The sequence below is a fragment of the Brachypodium distachyon genome, chromosome 4, assembly GCF_000005505.3.
Source record: "Brachypodium distachyon strain Bd21 chromosome 4, Brachypodium_distachyon_v3.0, whole genome shotgun sequence".
NCBI classification, from domain to species: domain Eukaryota; kingdom Viridiplantae; phylum Streptophyta; class Magnoliopsida; order Poales; family Poaceae; genus Brachypodium; species Brachypodium distachyon.
The window spans coordinates 12283560-12305135 of NC_016134.3; the positions used below are offsets into that span (position 1 = coordinate 12283560).

General features: G+C 45.0%; 2 protein-coding genes across 2 annotated transcripts; one reads left to right on the forward strand and one right to left on the reverse strand.

Annotated features, from left to right (window-relative positions):
• The first annotated feature begins 726 nt into the window (after positions 1-726).
• On the forward strand, positions 727-2887 carry LOC100843897 (polyol transporter 5). Its single transcript, XM_010239207.3, has 3 exons — positions 727-1082; positions 1192-1538; positions 1627-2887. Exons 1-3 carry the CDS (start codon positions 941-943, stop codon positions 2632-2634), a joined length of 1497 nt encoding a protein of 498 aa, XP_010237509.1. The 5' UTR covers positions 727-940; the 3' UTR covers positions 2635-2887.
• Positions 2888-11828: 8941 nt separating this feature from the next.
• On the reverse strand, positions 11829-21484 carry LOC106866678 (golgin subfamily A member 6-like protein 22). The gene is made up of 2 exons (XM_014902303.2): positions 19722-21484; positions 11829-11889 (listed from the first exon to the last, which is right to left on the reverse strand). Exons 1-2 carry the CDS (start codon positions 20257-20259, stop codon positions 11870-11872), a joined length of 558 nt encoding a protein of 185 aa, XP_014757789.1. The 5' UTR covers positions 20260-21484; the 3' UTR covers positions 11829-11869.
• Between the last annotated feature and the right edge of the window lie 92 nt (positions 21485-21576).

Sequence of the window (21576 nt, forward strand, 5' to 3'; positions counted from 1 at the left end):
GTCTGAATCAACTGGTCTCGATCCAAGAAGGAAAAAATGCACAGCACAATTTGTCCTCGCACGCCTCGAGATCGATGGGATGCGCTACGAGAATCAAACCCTGGGGCCTGGGCATTATATCCGGCATCTTTTTTGTTGCCAGCACAGCGCGCTCGTGCTTGGTGTTAATCTCTTGTCGTTTCCATCATGCTCGCATCAGCTACTGGACAAGCAAATTTAACTCCATCCGTGTCCTTGCATGCGTGCATCAGCCAAGAACACACACAAGTAATTAGCAGCCACACATGCTTATTCGGATCTCGATCGATCACTTTCGGCAGATCAATCGTGCAGATCTATCTATCTAAGAAACACACGGGTCAGTCATCCGTCACAAAATTAACGCAAGATTTTCCACAGTGAAAAGTATACATGGTAAAATACATATATGCAGCAAATAAAAAGGTGCGTTTCTTTATTTGTAGGTTTTGCCTGTTTGGAAAGGATGGATAGAAAAAAAAAGTACTCTGGGGCTGTTAATTTGGAGGGCATGAATTTTGAATGGAACAACTTGTTAAATTCAGAAGTTCTTCGAACGAGGTTTGGCAACAACTCCTTAAATCTTAGTACCGTTGAGCAGCAGCTGTAAAAGACTCTAACATAGTACACGCCGATGCATTTAGTAAGGAATTAAGTGTGGTCTCTGTCATTCTCTTCCTTTTTCCTTCTTCCAATAATGACTTCTGTCATTTAGCGGTGCCATTACACCCATCCTAACAAGATATTTTCTTACTACGGAGTACCATTCAAACCCGGGGAATCTTAAAAAGATCCATTCTAGCTGGAGTGTGTGTTTCAAGTGCCAAATCGACAGGCGACGGCCCAAAACATTTCAAGCTAGAGGACCCTACGACAGTATACTTCTCTGCTAGGTTCACCCGCAAGCCAAGAAGCCAAAGCCATGGCGCACGCCGATGAATCAGCCACGACGGCGCCGCTCATCGACTCACCGGAAACGGAGAAGACGAAGAAGCCCCGCCGCAACATGTACGCCTTCGCCTGCGCCACGCTGGCCTCCATGACCACCATCCTCATGGGCTACAGTACGTCGACACCTAAGTCTCGATCTGCTCCTAATCACGCCTGCGCCATTGACGCATGCATCCTCTGTCTCAGTTCTCAGTCTCTGAGCTGTGCTCTTAATTTTTGCAGACCTGGCGCTGATGAGCGGGGCGCAGCTGTTCATCAGGGAGGACCTGGGTCTGACGGACGAGCAGGTGGAGGTGCTGTCGGGCTCCATGAACGTCTTCATGCTGGCCTCCATCCTCGCCGCCGGCCCGGCCGCCGACCTCCTGGGCCGCCGGGGCATGCTCGTCCTCGCCAACGCCTTCCTCATGGCCGGCGCCCTCGCCATGTCCCTGGGAGGCTCCTACGCAGCGCTCCTGGCCGCACGCTTCGTCACCTCCCTCGGCGTCGGCTTCGCGCTCGTCGTCGCCCCCGTCTACAACGCCGAGATCTCCCCAGCCTCCGCCCGCGGTGTCCTCTCCTCCCTCCTCGACGTAATAGTTAATCCGTACTGGACTAAAACCACGACAAAAATTTAGTAACGGAGCGAGAATTGACAAAGCTTTTTTGTTGTTGTTGTAGATATTTGTGAACGTGGGGATTTTGTTGAGCTACGTGTCCAACTGGGCGCTGGCGGGGCTGCCGGTCAGGCTCGGGTGGCGTGTCATGTTCGGCATCGGGGTGCTCCCACCGGTGCTCCTGGCGGTCGCCGTGCTAGCCGTCATGCCGGAGTCGCCGCGGTGGCTGGCTATGCGGGGCCGTGAGTCCGACGCACGTGCCGTCCTTTTACGCGTCTCCGACACGGCCACCGAGGCCGAGCTCCGGCTGGACGAGATCAAGCAGGCCGTCGCCTTCTCCGAGACCATCCCGAAACCTTCAGAATCTTCTCGGTCGTCGTCTAGCACTAACTCTAACGTGTGGAAGGAGCTCGTGCTTCGGCCGACGCCCACGGTGAAGCGTGCCCTTGTCTGCGTAATCGGGCTCAACTTCCTCCAGCAAGCCGCCGGCGTCGACGCGATCCTGCTCTACAGCCCGGTCATGTTTAAAAAAGCTGGGATGAGCTCCAATGAAAGTATCCTGGGCGCCACGGTGGCCATCGGCGTCGTCAAGACGTGCTTCATCGGCGTCGTCTCCCTCTTCTCCGACCGCGTCGGCCGCCGCCCGCTGCTCCTCCTCAGCAGCGCCGGCGTCGCCGCGTCCCTCACCGCCCTCGCGCTCACGCTTTCCTTCGTCGTCCCCGGCTCCGGCGATTCTTCATTGTCAGTGTCCATGTGCGTGGGGTTCACGCTGGTGGCGGTGGCATTCTTCTCGTGCGGCTTCGGGTCGCTGCCGTCGACGGTGTCGGCGGAGATCATGCCGCTCCGGCTGCGTGCGCAGGGGTCCAGCCTCGGCATGGCGGCCAACAGGGTCACCTGCGGGGCCGTCACCATGAGCTTCCTGAGCCTGGCCGGGTGGATCTCCATGCCTGGCTGCTTCTTGCTTTACGCTGGCTTGGCGGCCACGGCTTGCGTGTTCGTGTTCCTCCGGCTGCCCGAGACCCGGGGCCGGAGCCTCGAGGACATGGACGTGCTCTTCTCCAACTCCAAGTGATTGATTTGAGAGAACGCTCTGTTGACTTGACTGTTGTTGTTGTTGCTTTGAGTCTTGATCGGCGACGTGGATATATGCTTCGGGGTCTTATGCTGGACTATCGTGTTTGTTTCTCTAGTCTGCAGATGACAGAAACTTTTCAAGTCACCAATTAAGTGATTGATGCGCATCTCGTTTTTCCATTTTTCTGTGGATCGGTGATGTACGTGCCCAGTTTATGCGATTGATATGAAGAAAGAGCCCGATTATAATAGAAGAGGTAAATACACTGGCAGTACAAATACTTGAGACGTGGGAGCAATTTAGTCCAAGTTCTTGAAAATTGGGGTGTACTAGTCCTAAAACTTGAGACGTGGGAGCAAAAAAGTCCAATCTACTGGAGACGTGGCTTCATCTCGCCCGTCCGTCTGGCGAGCTTGTCCGTTTAGCAAAAAGGCCCCCGAGTTCTTCTCATTTTACAGGTAGGTCCACAGCACACACAGGCGCATCAACCCTCTTTCCTAACCGCTTCGTCTCCCCGGTCTCTTCGTTGCCGCCTCGACGACGCCGGTGCGGGCGATCAGCCATCTCCTCCGCGGCTGCGAGACGACATGATGCCGCCGGTACTGGGGCTCTGGGGCGGCTGAGTACGATAAGATCGGTTGACTCGTTTGTTAGATTTCTGGCCATCTTCTCGGTATTCTTGGGGTTTAGAGATGGGTTTTCGGTAGGGCTTATCAGTTTAAGGGTTAGGTCAAAATCTAGCTAAAAACCGACGGAATGGTTGATGGCGCATTTGTTATCGAGATGTTAGGTCATAATGTTTAGAGACTCTCGCCCTTGGAGACGATTTGTTCAAGTGGAATTAATTGGGGATTTTGGCGGATTATTTAGATATGTACATCTCTAGTTTTTTCATGGATACTAGATGTTCTAAGATCATAATGTTTCCCCAATTGATTCATTTTAGTTGCAGCTGTAAAACCCTAGCAATTTGCTGGTAGTAGTTTGTTGTTAACTGAATTTTATTGAAATTTAGTTTGCTGTTAACTGAAATTGACTGAAATTTAGTTTGCTGTTAACTGAAATTGACTAAAATAATAATGTTTCCCCCAATTTTTTCATAATGTAGAACCTGGTGGAGACATGTTTGCTTGTACAATTGAGCATGGTGGGCTTTTTGTTGGTTTTGGAGACAACCTAGATTACTTGGGACCCCAAGTAGATGCCTTTGACAATTGTTGTTGTGAGACTTGGTCTTTGTTATGGATAGAGGAGTGTTTGAAACAGTTGGGATATGGGATGGATGGGCTCCTTCATGTTTATTGGTTGAGGCCAGGGATGGAAATAAACCAAGCAGGTGCTCTTCAGTGCATTGAGGATGATGCAGGCATAGTTGAGATGATCAATGCTGCAAAGGAGAAGAAGAACACGTATCCAATCACTGATCATAGAAACTTTCTGAAGACATTTAGAGAAGATATCATCTGGGGTGGTGGAGGACCAAGTTTGCCACTTGTTATTAGCCCAAGGAAGATGACTAGCAAGGCAGCAGAAGAAGCTAGCAAGGCATCTCAAGGAAGCAAGGAAGCTGATCATGTTCATGTACAGATGGAAGATGATCATGTTTAGATGGAAGATGATCATGTAGAGGAAGAAGAGGTAGAGGAACTAGAAGATTCTGACACTGATTCAAATTTTGTGGACAGTGATTATGATGTTATGGATGGAGATGATGATCTCTTTGTTGATAATGTGGAAAAAGATGTGAATGACCATAATGAGCAAGAAGAGGTGGAAGATTTGGAAGATGATGTAGCTTTAGAAGACATGAAACTGAATATGAACAAGGAAGAAGAGGAACACCTGAAAGGAAAATTCAAATCTTTTAATGCTTCAGCAGACATGGAGAATCCAGTTTTTAAAGTTGGCTTGGTATTCAATGATGTGAAGGAGCTAAGGAAAGCTTTAGCATCCTATAGTGTGAAAAACAGAGTCAAGCTTGAGAAGCTTAGGAATGAAACAAGGAGATTGGAGACAATATGCAAGCCTGGGTGCACCTGGTACATGAAAGACACCATTGACAACAAAAGTGATGGTTTCATCATAAGGACTTACAATGGAAGACATACCTGCCAGAAATCATGGGATGTAAAAACTCTCACTGGAAAATTCCTGACAGAGAGTTTCATACAAGAATTTAGAGAAAATAAGAAGCTGGATTTGCTGATAAAGTTCAGAGGAAATACAAAATGGTCCCTAATAGGTGGAAGCTAGGCAGGGCAAGAAGGGAAGCATTGAGGCAAATTCATGGTGACGAGGATGCTCAGTTTAGTCTATTATGAGACTATGGCCAAGAACTGAGAAGGGCAAATCCAGGATCCAAGTTCTTGTTGTCAACCAATCATGTAGAAGGTGTTGAAGGTGAGCCTCCAAGGAGCACTTGTCAACTCTTTACTGGTCATATGATGCTATTAAAAGGGGTTTCCTGAAAGGCTGTAGGCCATTCATCTGTGTTGATGGATGCCATATCAAGACCAAATATAATGAGTGACAAACAAAAAGTATGCATCAACTTATGTCTCTAATTATCTTGAGATGTATTGTGCAGTCGAGAAAGAGGAAGTGCAAGTTCTAATTGATTTTTACTTAATTTCAGGGGGCTTATAAATGCAGTGGAGTCAGTGTGGCCTGATGCAGAGCATAGACGTTGTGTTAGGCATCTTTACCAAAATTTTCAGAGAGCATGCCATAAAGGTGAACTACTGAAAAATGATCTATGGTCCATTGCAAGATCAACTAATATCACAAAGTGGAGAGAAAATTCAGATAGAATGAATGCTCATAATGAAGAAGATTACCATTGGGTTGAGAAGCTTGTACCAAATACATGGATCAGGGCATTCTTCAAGGAGTTTTCAAAGTGTGATATGTTATTAAACAATCACTGTGAAGTGTTCAATAGGTGAACTTAAAATTTGAATTCAGCTTTTAATATCAAGTTTTGTCTAGTTAACAGTTTTTGCTTATCAGCTAGTGCTTATCATTCCAACTTATGAAATTATCATTTTATTTCAGCTACATCTTAGAGGCAAGGGAGATGCCAGCATTATCCATGTTAGAGACTATCTTCTATAAATTGGTGCAAAGGATTCAATCCAAAAGAAAGGAAGCAGAGAAATGGTGTGGGACTATCTATCCAAAAATTCAGAAAAAACTTGACAAGAACACTGATTGGAGTGCCAATGCCTTTGTCCTTTATGCTGGTGGCGGGTTGTATCATGTCAGATCACATGAGATGGAGAGAGAGTATATTGTTGATATGAATGTAAGAACTTGTGACTGCAAAAGGTGACAGCTCAGTGGCATACCATGCCATCATGCCATTGCATGTTGCAGGGAGGCAAGGATTGATGCTGACTCTCTAGTGCATAGCTACTACAAGATTGAAACATATCTTGAGGCATATGGTCACAACCTGGTTCCTCTTAGAGGCAGGGCATTTTGGGAGAAAACAAATGCAATAAGAGTTCACCCTCCACTGTACACAAAAGTAATGGGTAGGTCTAAGAAGAACAGAAAAAAGCACCAGATGACAAGAAGAAAAATGGTGCCAAATATATTACAAGACATGGCCTGACTATGCACTGTTCCATATGTGGAAAGGCAGATCTGAAGCGATCCCCCTTCACCAAGGGTTCGATCTCTGTGCTTACTGTGCTAGTTCCTGGATCGACTCACTAGCACACACAGTTTCATGATGTAATACACAGAAGCAAAGGTCAAAGTACTTTATTACATCGCATCATCCAGAATTTAATAGTACTTACAACCTCGCATGACCTCTGGGGTCAGCCTAAAACAAATACTGTTTTATCATCATAAAACAATGTTTCAAAACTGCAGCGGAAAAATGGTAGAACATAAGGGCCACACTACTCCAAGGTGAGAGCATGTTGGAATGTAAGCACATGACCCATGACAAAACGACGAACCTCACTCATCGTCGGATCCACCTGCATTGTTAATTGCAGTCACTACATGGTCAATACATTTGAATGTATTGGCAAGCTCACTAGAGTTATAAAGGACCTATCAAGTACATGCATAGTTTGGCTTGGTGGGGTTTGGCTAATTTGCATAAAAACATCATTATTCAAATCCTATCATTTTTAGATAAATAGCTTTGAATTCTATTGGACACGGGGTAGAAACACCAATGCTCCTATTAACCTAGGCACATTGAGTAGAAACGTCAATGCTCCTACCCAGTTCAAACCATTCATTTTATTAGGAAATTAGAATGAGTGATACTTTCCTTACAGCTCCAATATCTAGTTGCTCAGAATTGTCCGTAACCGGGGACACGGCTAAGTACTTAGTTTGACACTCTCGAGAGGTGGTACACTTTACCCACAAGAAATCGACGTGTTAATCCCTTGCTGTCCTCAGGGTAGAGTAGCAACGGCATCGATCACAGGAATTTTCAGAACATATTCCCCCAAACCACCTGAGGGACGCGTTCCAACCTACACTGCTACATACCGATGTCACCTCGGATCCAGGTTCATATTTCTTACATCCATCCTGGCAGAGCCCATAATACCATGTGGTTGTACTGGAAGCTACTAAACAGGAAACTAGTCCAGTCTCTGGTTATCCCGGGTGGCATCCCACATTGTGACGCAGGCGCTCCCCGAATCGCACGGGGAGACGACCATGGACGCTCCCGAATCACACGGAGAGACAACTCAGCGGGCCCCATAGAAATGGACCTAACGTCACGACATCCAAAAACTCAAAGCAGCCCACCCAGGACGATTCATTGAATTACTTGTTTTGCCATACACTAGGAAAATCATATTATAATTCAATAGTATCATATTTGTAATAATACCACCCTCGTATATTATCATAGCATAGCATTTTACTACTACGATGGCAATTGGTGGTGAGGGTCATGACAAAGGTATCCAATACTAGTAGGACCGATCATAGCTAGCATAGATACAATAATAATCCTAACAATGCAACTAATAAAATCTAGTGCATAATAAAGTAATAGGTGAATGATCAAAGTGAACTTGCCTTGATAGTAGTTGGAGTTCAAACACCCTTCACAGTCACACAGTTCGCTCTCCGAGAAAACTATACAATCAGGCAAACATACACATACATAAACACACCACACAAGCAAAAGAATATGTATGTCATGATGCAATGCAAAACATGTGACATGAGTTTGGTTTATTTTATTTGGGTGATCTGCTGATCCAATGCCTTGAGAATTAAACACATGTAATTAGGGTTTTTAAGCAAAAGCAAAAGCTAGGTTTTAAAACCTAAAATGAGGTTTTATTTGCATCTGCAAAACAACTTAATTCAAAATATTTATTTCTCTGCCCCATTGGACAGAGGACATTAAAACAAAATTTTGGGCACTGGTTTCATTCAAAAAGGACTCTTAAATAATTAGTTATGATTTAAATGGCATAAAACCCTAATCTGTAATTTGAATGTGATTCAAATATTCAAATTTGAATTTGGACAGTGCCAAAAGATTCTACATTTCCTAAGGATTCCAAAAGGGTGTGGATCACTAAATTTGGCCAAACAGATTTAAAGTTGTGATCATTTGAAGTTACAGGGGCCTATCTGCAAAAATGCCTTTTAATTAATCCGGGGAAATAAAATTACATTTTTATTTTATAACTCGGGTGCCACGTGGCGCATTCCTATTCGTTGGTACCGGTTCGGTTTAAATGAATAAGGACGATTTAATCTACACCGTTGGAGATGGATGGACGGACGAGATCGATCGGGGGAAGCTCACCGGCGGGTTAGGGTTCCGGCGACGGAAACCGGCGGCGGCGCGGCGCGGGCGGGGCGGCGCGGGAGTGCTCCGGCGTCGGGGCGCGACGGGGAAGTGACGGGCGATGACGGCGCGGCACGGCGGAGACGGGGCCGCGGTCGGCGGGGGCTCGGGCGGCGTGGGTCGGCGCCTAGGACGGGACGAGCGGGCGGTGCGGTCGGCGGACAGCGGCGCGGGCATGGGCGCGGCGGCGCGGGGACGCTCCGGCGACGTGGGCGCGACGGGGAAGACACGGGGAGGCGCGGCGCGGCACGGGGACGGTCGGGGACGGAGGGGTCGGCGCCGAGGACGAAGACGGGCGGGCGGCGGTCGGGTTCCGGCGAGAAATCGGGCCAGCCTGGCGGCGCGATTGGATGGGGAAACAAGGGGGAAAGAGAGAGGAGGTCGCGGGGGTTATAAAGGCGTGCTCGGGCGTGAAAATGAAAGGCCGGAGGAGGAGATTGCGGCGGCGGGCGCGCGGGGACGGCGGCCAAAAATCGCGCGCGTGACCGGCGGCGCTTTCCTTCGGGGAAGACGCAGCTGACAGGTGGACCCCACCTGTCAGCGACTGCGGGCGTGCGCGCGCGGACCGGGCGGTCTGGGCCGGTCGGGCGCGGTTGGACTAGGCCGGTTCGGCCCATTTTGGCCGGGCCGGTCCGGTTTACCTTTTTTTTTTTCTTTTAGGCCTTTTCTTTTTCTGTTTTTCCCATTTCTTTGATATCTTTTGTGTTTGAACTCCAAATTGGTCCAAACAAATTTCAGAAAATTTGTAAAATCATGTTCTACCAAGATACAACTTTTAGAAGTAGTTTCTCTTCAAAATAAAATATGTAAAAATACATTTGCCCTATAAATGCCTTTAGGGCTATATATCTGTTTGAATAAAATACTTTTTCAACTCCAAATAATTAACCAAAAATTATGGGATAGCTTATATATGCATTAAACCCTTTTTATACATCAACCTTATTGGTTTGAAAATCCAAAGGTTACAGGGGTGTAATCAAAATCTCTTAAAGCCTTTTGTGATTCAAAATTTGAATTCAAACATGCAATTGTGGCATGATGTTTATGAATGCAATGCTCATGTAAAGGTTTGAAATTTTGGGATGTTACAAGATCATAACAAGAAAGGCCACCTGAGATGGGCTCAGCAACAAGAAGAAGAGCAAGATGGGGAAGATGTACTTTTAGAAGATTATGATGACCTAGACATTCTGCAGGTATGCTTCTTGTTACTTGTCAATGTTGATACATCCTGTACTCAGTCATCTTCTTCTAAATTTGCAGAATATAATCCCACATGAGGCAAACCCAATCCTTGATCCAATGAATCAAATGGATAGCATGATATATAGGATGGGCCAAGAGGTACACTAAATATTGTTTTTGTAAATTCTATGAACTGACAACATCTAACTAGACTTTTGCAGGCAGATGCTCATGCCTCAGTAAACATGTCACTTGAACCTTTTCCTGAGGAGAGCTCTTTTGTTGTGGCAGCAAGGGAAGCTATGCCAACAAACAGGTCAACTACAGCCACTGCTGCTAGCTTGAGTGTCAGAGGCAGGGGAAGCAGAGGAAGAGGAAGTGCAAGTACTGCTGGACAAGGGAGAGGAAAAGGTAGAGTCACTGCAAGAAGTGTTGATGGAGAAGAGGCAAGTGTAAGAGGAAGAGGCAAAGTCACCGCAAGAAGTGTTGATGGAGAAGATGCAAGTGTAAGATGAAGAGGAAGAGGCAGGGTCACCGCAAGAAGTGTTGATGGAGAAGAGGCAAGTGTAAGAGGAAGAGGCAGAGTCACTGCAAGAAGCGTTGATGGAGAAGAGGCAAGTGTAAGAGGAAGAGTATGCAAGAAGTGCTGGTACAGGAGAATCAAGAGGAAGAGGTAATGCAAGGGGGAGAGGAAGAGCTATTGCTGATGCTGCTGCAGGACAGGGGAGAGGAAAAGCTACTGCTAATGCTGCTGCTGCTGCAGGATAGGGGAGAAGAGGAAATGCAACAAGGAAGAGGAAAGCTACATCTGGGAATGCAACTGCTAGGGCAGAGGCTAGAAGCAGGGTAGATAGAAGATACAACATAGACCCAGGTTCATTGCATCACTTGCTCTTTGGAGATCAGCAACATGGTATAGATCTTAATGAACCTGCAGCTGAAGAAGAGATACCTATCACACAAAATGCACCAACTGATGGCATTTAGCTGATGACTTATTGTGTTGCTGGTAGTTGTAGTTCTATTGGCGTATGTTTGAGACAAACTGTGATTTGGGTCAATATTTTGGTCTCTTTGATGTTACTGCCTGATGGATGATGATGTATGCACAACTTTGTTCTCATTTTGCTGTGAAACATGGAAGTGGTTAACATTTTGCTGTGAAACATGCAAGTGCTCTTGTATTGAGTGTTATTCCAGTTTCTACTTGCTTTTCCTGTCCAAGTGGTTAACATTTTGCTGTCAAACAAGCAACTGGTTGGTTTGAATTTCAAAAATAATTCCAAACTAAATTTCAAACATAAATCCAAACAAAATTTGAAACATAATATCAAACTGAATTTCAATTAACAAGTCATCATTCATTACAAACTTAACTAACTCAGCCAACTAGATGAAACACTAAACCATAGCCAATTGCACAAATTGCAACTACCATAACAATACAAATTTCTTTCCTATTCCTGTCTCTAATCTCTAGCAGAAGCCTCCTTTCCATCATCTTCTTCTCATGCTTAATCTTCTTCATCTCCAATTCCAAGTCCTTCAAGGACTGCATAAGCCTCGAGTTTTCTCCTTCCAAAGCACAGACGATATTAGTATAAAGCCTTACATTTTTCTCAACAGTACACTGGTTCTTCACTTCGTCAATCTTCTGGACATTCTTCTGAAGAGGCCTCTTCTTTTGAAACAGAAACAAAATGCAATGCCGATGAACAAAATGCTGAAGGATTGCCCACGAACAGGGGGGAATGATGAAATCGAACATGATAAGACAAATTACCTTCGAGCAAGCTCCTGGGTCCCAGTATGCTTCGCCGGTAACCCTAGCCCACCCACCGCTGCCCGCGCCGCTGCCCTCTGCTGAAGCGATCCTCCCCCTTACAAGGGTTCGATTTCTGTGCTTATTTATGCTAGTCCCTGGATCGACTCACTAGCACAAACAGTTCAAGATATAATGCCAAGATACAATGGTCAAAATGTACTTTATTACATCGTATCATCCAGAACTTAATTGTACTTACAAACTTGCATGACCCCTTGGGCCAGCATAAACAAATATTGTTTCAAAAACCATGATAACATTTTATCATAAAACTGCAGCGGAAAGGTAGAGCAAATGGGCCTCATCTACTCCCAGAGGAGAGAGCATGTTGTAATGTAAGCACATGACCCAAAAAACATCGACGAACCTCACTTTTCGTCAGATTCACCTGCATTATTAATTTGCAGCCACTACGTGGTCAATACATTGAATGTATTGGCAAGTTCACCTGAAAGTTATAACAGATCCTACCAAGTATATGCAATTAAGGTATAGTGGGGTGCAGGCTTTATAGCGTGGTAGCAAAACATAGTTTATCCTACTACAATTGAATGTTACAATATTGTTAACTATTGGACACGGGGTATAAACACCCATGCTCCTATTAACCTAGAGCACATTGAGTAGATACATCAAGTGCCCCTACCCTGTTCAAACCATTCATTTTATCTAAGAAATTTGAATGAGTAATACTTTCCTTACAACCCCCATATCTAGTTGCTCATGATTGTCCGTAACCGGGGACACGGCTAAGTACTTAGTTTGACACTCTCGAGAGGTTGTACACATTCCCCAACAAAAAATCGACGTGTTAATCCCTTGCTGTCCTCCGGGTGGAGTAGCAACGGCATCGACTTCAAGAATTTTCAGAACATATTCCTCCAGACCACCTGAGGGACCCGCGCTCCCACCTACACAACTACCTCAGTACAATCCCTCGGATCTGGGTTCATATTTCTTACTCCATCCTGCCAGAGCCCATTTAGCTTGTGGTTGTACTGGAAGCTACTAAACAGGAAACTAGTCCAGTCTCTGATACCCCAGGTGGCATTCCACATTTGCGACGCAAGCGCTCCCCGAATCCACGAGGAGACGTCCATGGACGATCCGCCCCCGAATCCACGGGGACTCGACTCAGATGGACCCATAGAAATGGACCTGACGTCGCATAACATCTCGAATACTCAAAGTAGTCCACCCAAGATGGTTCATTAGGGTTGTTTTTGCCAAGTTTCCAAAATACTCCACATCATCATTTCACGGTGATCGAGATTTCCTCCCACGTTTACTAACATAGCATGGCTAAGCAACACTAATCACGATGGCTATTGGTGGAGGATTCATGGCAAAGGAAACCCTATACCTAGTAGCTCAATCATAGCTAGCATAAGTACGAGTAATAATCTTATCAATGCATTCTACAAGCAACACTAATGCATAAGTATTTTTAAAACAATAATGATAGGATAATGATCAAGGTAAACTTGCCTTGGTACCAGTTGATATTCAAACACTCCTCGCATTGCATACATAAACACACAATACAATCAAAAGAAAAAGTATGCCATGATGCAATGCAAAAGATGTGACATGATTGGGTTTATTTTATTTGGGTCATCAACTGATCCTAAGCATTAGTAATTAAAACAAATGCATTAGGGTTTTAAACAAAAAGGCAAAAACAATTGATTAAAACCCTAAATTATAGTTTTATTGGCATCAGCCAAATAATTTAATTCAAAATATTTATTTCTCTGTCCCAATGGATAGAGGATAATAAAACAAATTTTTGGGCACTGGTTTCAATTAAAAAGGACTTCTAAGTAATTAGTTATGAATTAAATGGCATTAAACCCTATTCTGCAAATTAACTGTGATTCAAATATTCAAATTTAAATTTAAACAGTGCCAAAAGATTCTACACTTCCTAAGGATTCCAAAAAGGTGTGGAACATCATATTTGGCCAAACAGATTAAAAGATATGATCATTTGAAGTTATAGGGGCTTTTCTGCAAAAGTGCCATTTCTAAAATTCCGGGAATTAAAATTACATTTTTCATTTTATTTTACCGTGCCATGTGGTGGCTTCTCATTGGTCCGTACCGGTTTGGTTTAAAATGAAAAACGAGATCTAATCTCGGCCGTTGATTAGGGATGGACGGTCGTGATGGGTTAGGATTTACCACCGCGGCGGCGGCGATCGCCGGAGACGAGGGAGACGGCGGCGCAGGCACGGGCGGGCGGCTTCTCCGGTGAAGCTAACGGCGCGGGGAGGTGCACGGGAGGTGCGGCGCGGCGCGGCGGTTCCGATGACGGCGACAAGGTCCTCCGGGAGCGCACGGGACGATGCCTAGGACGACAAAGAGGCGGCGGCCGGCGCTGAAGCTTCGGCTTGACGACGGCGACGAGCTGTGGCGCGCAAAAGGAAAAAGCAAGCACGTCAGAAGATGCGCAAGGACGAGGGAAAGCGAACGGCTAGAAATGGGTGGAGTTTTGACCTTAGGGTTCACCGGCGGCGACCAAAACGTGCAGCGGCGGGCGAAGAGCTCCGGCGAGCAATCGGGGCGGCGTGGGCGCGTGCGGGTGCGGGCAAACAGAGGGGAAAGAGGCGGGGAGCTCCGGGCTTTATAGTGCCGCGCTCGGCTTGCTTCGGGAAGGCCTGAATCGTCGGGATTCCGGAGATTGCGGCGGCGGAATTCGGCGTGGACTCAGCGGCGGCGGCGCGGGCGCTTTCCTTCGGGAACGAAGGCCTTGACAGGTGGGTCCCACCCGTCAGTGGCAGCGGGCGCGCGCGCGGACCGGCTCGGTCGGTCGGGTGTTCGGCCGGGCGGTTCGGCTGGGCGAGGCTTAGCGGGCCGGCCCAGTGGGTCGGTCCGTTCTACTTTTTTTTTCTTTACCTTTTCTTTATTCCCTTTTCTTATTTCTTTGATATCTTTTGATTTTGAACTCCAAATTGGTCCAAATAAATCCCAGAAAATTTGTAAAATCATGTTTTACCATGATACAACTTTTTGGGAGTACTTTCCCCTCAAAATAAAATATCTAAAAATACATTTGCCCTATAAATGCCTTTAGGGCTATATAACTATTTAAATAAAATACGTTTTCAACTCCAAATAATTATCCAAAAATTATGGGATAGCTTATTTATGCAATAAACCCCTTTTATAAATAAACCCTATTGGTTTGAAGATCCAAAGCTCAAATGGGTGTAAACCCTAGGGTTTAAATTGAAAAAAAAATCTTTTCAAAGCCTTTTGAGATTCAAATTTGAATTCAAATATGCAATTGTGGCATGATGCTCATGGATGCAATGCACAAGTAAGAATTTGAAATTTTGGGATGTTACATCTGCGCACCAGTTGTTGCCAAGTCTGTCAAGTCCGTCGAATCCGTCACCGCCAGCCATTCTACCCTAAATCAACCCAGCGCAACCTCCAACTACTCCTATGCGGCAGCCACCTGGTCAAATAGTCGCCGTCAATCTACGGTTCTTTGACTCGCCGCTAGGGGAGGGGAAGAGGAATAGAGAGCAGCCGCGGGGGAGGGGGTAAGAATAGAACGCGAATCGTTTTGTTTCGTGGACAATGATCGGGATGAATTTTACATACGCACAGGGGGTTTTCAGCAAAATAGCAAACCCGACTAAACAGCCCACGTGTCGACTCCTTATTGGCCAGGACCTCTAATGAATCCGTGTCTCAACAATTAGGACTAGTCCACCCCAAATTTCAAGAATTTGGACTAAATTGCTCCCGCGTCTCAAGTATTTGGACTGCCAGTGTATTTACCTCATATTAGAACTTGCCAAAAGCTTTGACATCAGGAGGGGCAGTGATAATCCTGGCTCGATTCCAAAGCTGTCTTCAACGTCAGCTAGTCAGTTTCAGAAATTAGGATCGTGAAGCATACGCCACGTTGACTCCAACTTGGGCCTTGCCACTTCTTTTTTTTTGAAACAATGGGCTCCTCCCATCGATTTCTATTAAAGAAACTGCCCTCCAGTTCTTACACACAAGTTCAGATGAAAAAAAAAGACAGAACAAGACCGGAGCACAGTCCAGATCAAGCAACAAAATAGAAGTCTGGCCAAGTTCTCAAAACATCACTCCTCAGTAGTTTGAAATTCCAGCCAGGTAAAAGAGCTAAACCCCCAGCAGTGCTTCAAACTGCGATTCTTCTGCTCAAGGGAGCCCAGCTTTGACGTCTCGCGAAAGCTTCAGTCATGACTTGCCTGATCTTCACGCTCCCGGCCTCCAGCTTTCTTCTGCTTGCTTCGATCTGCAGCAGAGCCCAGGCATTCAGATTGGCACATACAGCGAAAATAATTGTCGAGGGATCATGTGGGAAGACTTGTCGGAAGCAGGCATTATTTCTTGTTTTCCAAATCGTCCAGAGGACCGTAGTTGCACCACACAATGTCAGTTTACGTTGGTTGGGCGGGAAAGACATTCCCCAGTTACCAAAAAGATCCTCAACAGACAGTGGGATTCTTCTAAATCCCAAAGCACATCCTATAATTTGCCATGTAAATCTGGCAACAGGGCATGCAAACATGAGATGATCAATAGATTCATCTCTGTCACAGAAGAGGCACTGAATGTTGCCTGTCCAACCCCTCCTAATTAGATTATCCTTGGTTAGAATGCTATTCTTCAGGATCAGCCAAAGGAAGATTTGGATCTTCAGTGGGATTTTCAGGCCCCAGATAAACCTTAGCCCACTAAAGCTCCAGCTTTTAACCGTTGATAAAGAGACCTAACAGAGAACTTCCCAGAGCTGCTGATTGTCCATCTCACAGTATCAGGTTCATCAGAAAGTCTAGTATTTTCCATTAGCTCACAAATCTCCTGCCACCAGGCCTCAGTCTCTCCATATAATGTTCTTCTAAATTTAATATAGTCCATGCCTCTGCTTTTCACTTCCTTCATAGTCACATGCTTGGTAAAAGTCAAGTTATACAATTTAGGGAATTGCTCTGCCAAAGATTGTAAACCAGTCCATTTATCTTCCCAGAATTGGGTCCTAGCACCATCACCCAAGATTCTCTGTGTATATCTCTGAAAGATAGCATTAACACTCATCACACTCTGCCAGAAATGAGATTCTCCAGGTACTCTTTTGTTTTGTGACAAAACCTATTTGTGCAAATATTTCTTATAGATCAGTTCCTGCCAAGTTCTAGTAATGGTCTCTAGCTTCCAGAGCCACTTGCATAGCAGACTTTGGTTCATCACCTCCAAATCTAGAATCCCCAGGCCCCCACATTCTTTAGGTGAACATATTGCCGGCCAGTTCACCAGATGATACTTCCTCACTCCATGGTGTTCCTGCCAAAGCAGTCTAGCTCTGTAATAATTCATTCTTTTAATAACTCCTTTGGGGGCAGTCAGGAAGGAGAGCATGTATAATGGGACACTACTCATACATGAGTTGGTCAGTATAGCTCTCCCTTTAATGGACAGAATGTTGCCTTTCCAGCCAGCTAACTTTGTTTCCATTTTCTCCTCCACGGGCTTCCATTTTGAGTTACTAAGTCTTTTGACATCAACAGGAATGCCAAGATAATTCATGGGTAATTGTCCTATATTGCAAGTGAAAATTGCACTAAATTGATCTTGTTTGGAAACTGCATCTCCAAGACAGAATATTTCACTCTTATGAAAATTGATTTTTAGCCCAAAAACTTGCTCAAAGAGGCACAGGATGAACTTCAGATTCCTAGCCTGAATCACATCATCTTCGATCAGGAGAATGGTATCATCTGCATACTGCAGAATAGATAATCCCCCATCAACCAGTTCAGGCACCAGCCCAGAGATAATGTTTTCTTCTTGTGCTTGTTTTACCATCATAGCTAATCCATCAGCTATAATATCAAAAAGCAAAGGAGATAAGGAATCACCTTGTCTGACCTCTTTGTAAGTGGGAAAGTAAGATCCAATGGAATCATTTACTCTGATAGCCACTCTTCCCCCCCTTACAACCTTCATGATCCAATCACACCATTGATGACTAAATCCCTTTATTTGCATCATTTGGTATAGAAAGGGCCATTTTACTTTGTCATAGGCTTTCTCAAAATCAATTTTGAGAAGCACTCCTGACTTTTTCCTATGATGCAACTCATGTACAATTTCATGCAAGAAAACTATCCCTTCCATGATGTACCTATCTTTTATGAAAACTGTCTGAGTGTCAGCAATCACATGCTGCACAATCCTGCCCAATCTGTTTGCAAGTACCTTAGTCAGTATTTTATAACTCACATTCAAAAGACAGATGGGCCTATATTTCTGAATTGTAACTACCTCTGGAACCTTAGGTATGAGTGATATCACTCCATAGTTCAATCTCTCAATACTCAACCTCCCATTATGAAATGTATCAACAACTCCTTCAAGTCTGCTTTAATATCTTCCCAGAACACCTGGTAGAACTCAGCAGGAAAGTCATCTGATCCAGCAGCCTTATTATGCTTCATACTGAACACAGCCTCTTTAATTTCCTCACAAGTAAACATAGAAGTGAGAAAAACTCTGTTCTCAGCAGAGATCTGATTACAGACAATCCCATTAATTCTGAGGGAAGTTACTTCAGGAGGACCAAATAGGTCTTTATAGAAGCAAGTCACATGCTCTATAAGATTTTGATCTCCTTTAATTTCCTCACCATTATTCATCAGCACAGAGATAAATTTTTTCTTTTTCCTACCACTTGCCTTTAAGTGGTAGTACCTGGTATTAGCATCTCCATCTTTGAGATCTTTTTCCTTAGCCATCTGCCTCCATTTTAACTCTTCATCTCTCAGAAGCTTTTTCAGATCAGTGTCAAGAGATAACTTCTCTTGCTTCTCAATGATATTTAGCTGGACAGTCTCCTCTTTTCTGTATAAAGTATCTAGCTTTAGCAGTACCTCCTTCTTTTTTCTTTTATATATTCCTTCCACATTTAGATGCCACCCTTTCAGATGTCTCCTCATCCTTCTAGTCTTCTCTTGCCCCTTATCAATGTCATGCCAACAGTAAGTTGGAGCATGCCAACAGTTCTTAACCTCCTCATGAAATCCATCCCTTTCTACCCAACAATTTTCATATTTGAAAATGTTACCAAAGGCAGGTTCCACCCCAGTAGACAGCTTCAAAGGAACATGATCTGAAAGATCTCTGTTCAGAGCTGTCACAGTTGCAAGAGGGAAATGACTCTCCCAATCTGGGCTGACCAGGATCCTATCCAACTTCTCAAAAGTTGGTTCTTCCTGATAGTTTGCCCAAGTATAGAGCCTACTTCCAAGACTTAGCTCCTTGAGTCCAGAAGTCTCAATTATAGAATTAAATATGTGGCTCCATCTGGGAAGTACACATGGTTTGTTCTTATCAGATGTCCTTCTGAGAATGTTAAAATCCCCTCCGATGACTACAGGATCACTGGTATTATTACACACCTGAGCAAACTCAGCCAGGAATTCATCCTTACCATCAGTCTGTGCAGGTCCATACATGACAATCAGGTGCCATTTAAAATCAGATTTTTTATCTCTAATCAGCAAACCCACAAAGTGTCTCCCCACCGTGGAACTGATGACCTCAAAAGTGTCAGAGTTTACACCAAGCAAGATCCCTCCAGACCTACCTACAGGTGCAAGTTGTTCCCATCTAAAGGACCTAGATCCAACAACATTTCTGAACCAGGATTCCTGGATGTGTGTAGTCATTGTTTCAATTAAACCTATGAACTGACATCCAGCCTCAACTATCATCTCTCTAAGGAATCTTTGATTATCAGGGCGTCCCAAACCCCTACAATTTCAGAAGATTCCTGACATTAAGAGATTTTATTCTTTGGGGGTCTCCCCCTTTTCCTAGCTGGCTCAACCCTGAACACAGGGGAGCACAGCTTCATGATCTTGTTATTTTTAGCACAAGATCTCTTAGGTCTGCTGTCTTTTTGATACAGAGTCTCATGTTCTGAATCACTGTCAGACAGCAGTTCATTAATTTCTTCAGAAATTAGTTGAAACTGATTATCAGGCACAGAATCACTAATAGACTTATCAATTTTACCCTCTTTGAAAATAGTTTCTCTGGCTATCTCTAGGGATTTGATAATATCAATAACATGATCATCAGTAACACTATCAGAACCCATATTAACCCCAACCTTAGAAGCAATATCAATGAGAACAGAATTTGGAGTAGTGCTAGCAGTAGGAAACATACCATTAGTTGCTCCAGGAATAGAATTCTTCTGTTCAGCTCTCTGCATAGCAAGTTTTGTCCTGTCAGCATCTTCCTGTCCCTTAAGCCTCTCACACTTCCTTGTTGGCATCAGCTTCTTGTCCATCTTCTCCAGTTCTTTCTGGTTCTCCTTAGCCTTTTCTTTGACATCAGAAATTTTTCCCTTGTTTCCAAGAATATTATCCACCTTTGTTTCAAAAGAGTCTTGTGAGTCAATCAGCTCCTCCTCAGAAAGTTGAACTCTCTCTTGACTACCCTCTAATTCTTCACCCAGTTCATCAACATCCTCCGGTAGCTCTGTTAATTTCTGCTGATCTTGCTCTGCAGCTTGAGTAGCAAGAATCTTATCTTGTTCCTGTTGTGTTAGCCCCCCTGCAAATCCCTCTCCAATAGTGGCAGTAACAAGAGCTGGCTTCTCTATTAGATCAACACAGGAATGCTCTCCTGCTAGTGTGTTCCCTGTAGCCTTTGAGAATTTGCCCACCTCAGAAGATGGCTTCTGCTTCTTAGCTTCTTGCATCCATCCCTTGCAGTTTTAGAGTGCCATCTGGGGTCCTTTTGTTAGCCATATATGTATCAGTCAGAGAGCCAGGAACTTCCACCTTCTCTACAGCATAGAACACATCAAAAGATAAGGAGGTATGCTGTATTCCCGCTTCTTTGGCAGCTTCTGTACACTCTTAACATGCACTTTGAATCTAATGATGCCAAAATCATTCAGACTCTGCATGTCAACTTCTGCAACTGCACCAAGCAAACTTCCAACCTCACATATCCCTTTATAGTTCCTCAGATCTGGATGGACATTACCAGCTCTCACCCAAATAGTGTGCATTCTTCCCTTTGGCTTGACTTCAGATTCTGCTCTCTCAACTTTAATATAAGCTGTGGTCCCCTTCAGTTTGAAATCTTCCAAATCAATCAGCATAGCGAGCTTCTCAGCAGATGGAAATTGCACAAGGAAATCTTTCCCTTGTGGTACCACATTGCACTGCCAATCCTCAGGGAAAAGAGCGTCCAGACCACCCTGTAGACTAGAAGGAAGCAGATTTCCTTTGACCAAACGAATCAGACCAAGCAAAGAAGTCGGAGCTTGTTGTTTTGGAGCACGAACATTAACTGCCATAAAGTACCCAAGTTCAGGAGCTCCCACACCGACTGGCTGCATGATAGGTTTCACCTGGGTTGGCCACACACAACGTGAAGCAACATGGGTATTCTTCTCACAAATCAAACATTGCACCTCTGTGGTACAATCTTTAGCACTGTGTCCATCACAATCGCACTTGAAACAGATAATCTTCTTGCCGCTCGCATCTGGAGAAGCAGAGTTTACCTTGTCAGCTTGGTTTGATGTCTTAGTCGCAGCAGCAGTCGTCGAAGAGCCCCCTTCGTCTTGCTTGCGCTTCCACTGCTGTTGATCGGAGTAGTAGGAGGAACCACGGAAAGTACCGCCACCTCGCCCGAACGCCGGAGCAGATGGTCCACCCCGTCCCCAGCGCGGTCATCTGGGCGCCTTTCCCGCTCACCACGTCCGGCCATATTCTGCATCTCCCCGCGCCGCCACTTCTGCACGTCTCTTTTACCAGGATCACCACGGGCTCGGTCCAGCTTGCCGAGCTGGGCTCGAAGACTTCCGTCCTGACTCCATTCTCTCTTGCAGTTGCTTGCTCACAGACTCTAGCCCATGTCCATGCTTTCCGGCCCAAATTGTCCAAAAAGCAACCGCCAGCCAGATTCGATATATTGTCCAAAAAGCCCAAACCCACTTCGTAAACTAACACGATTTTCCTAATGCACACTCTGGCCCATATATAACCCGCACTCCCTACGGCCC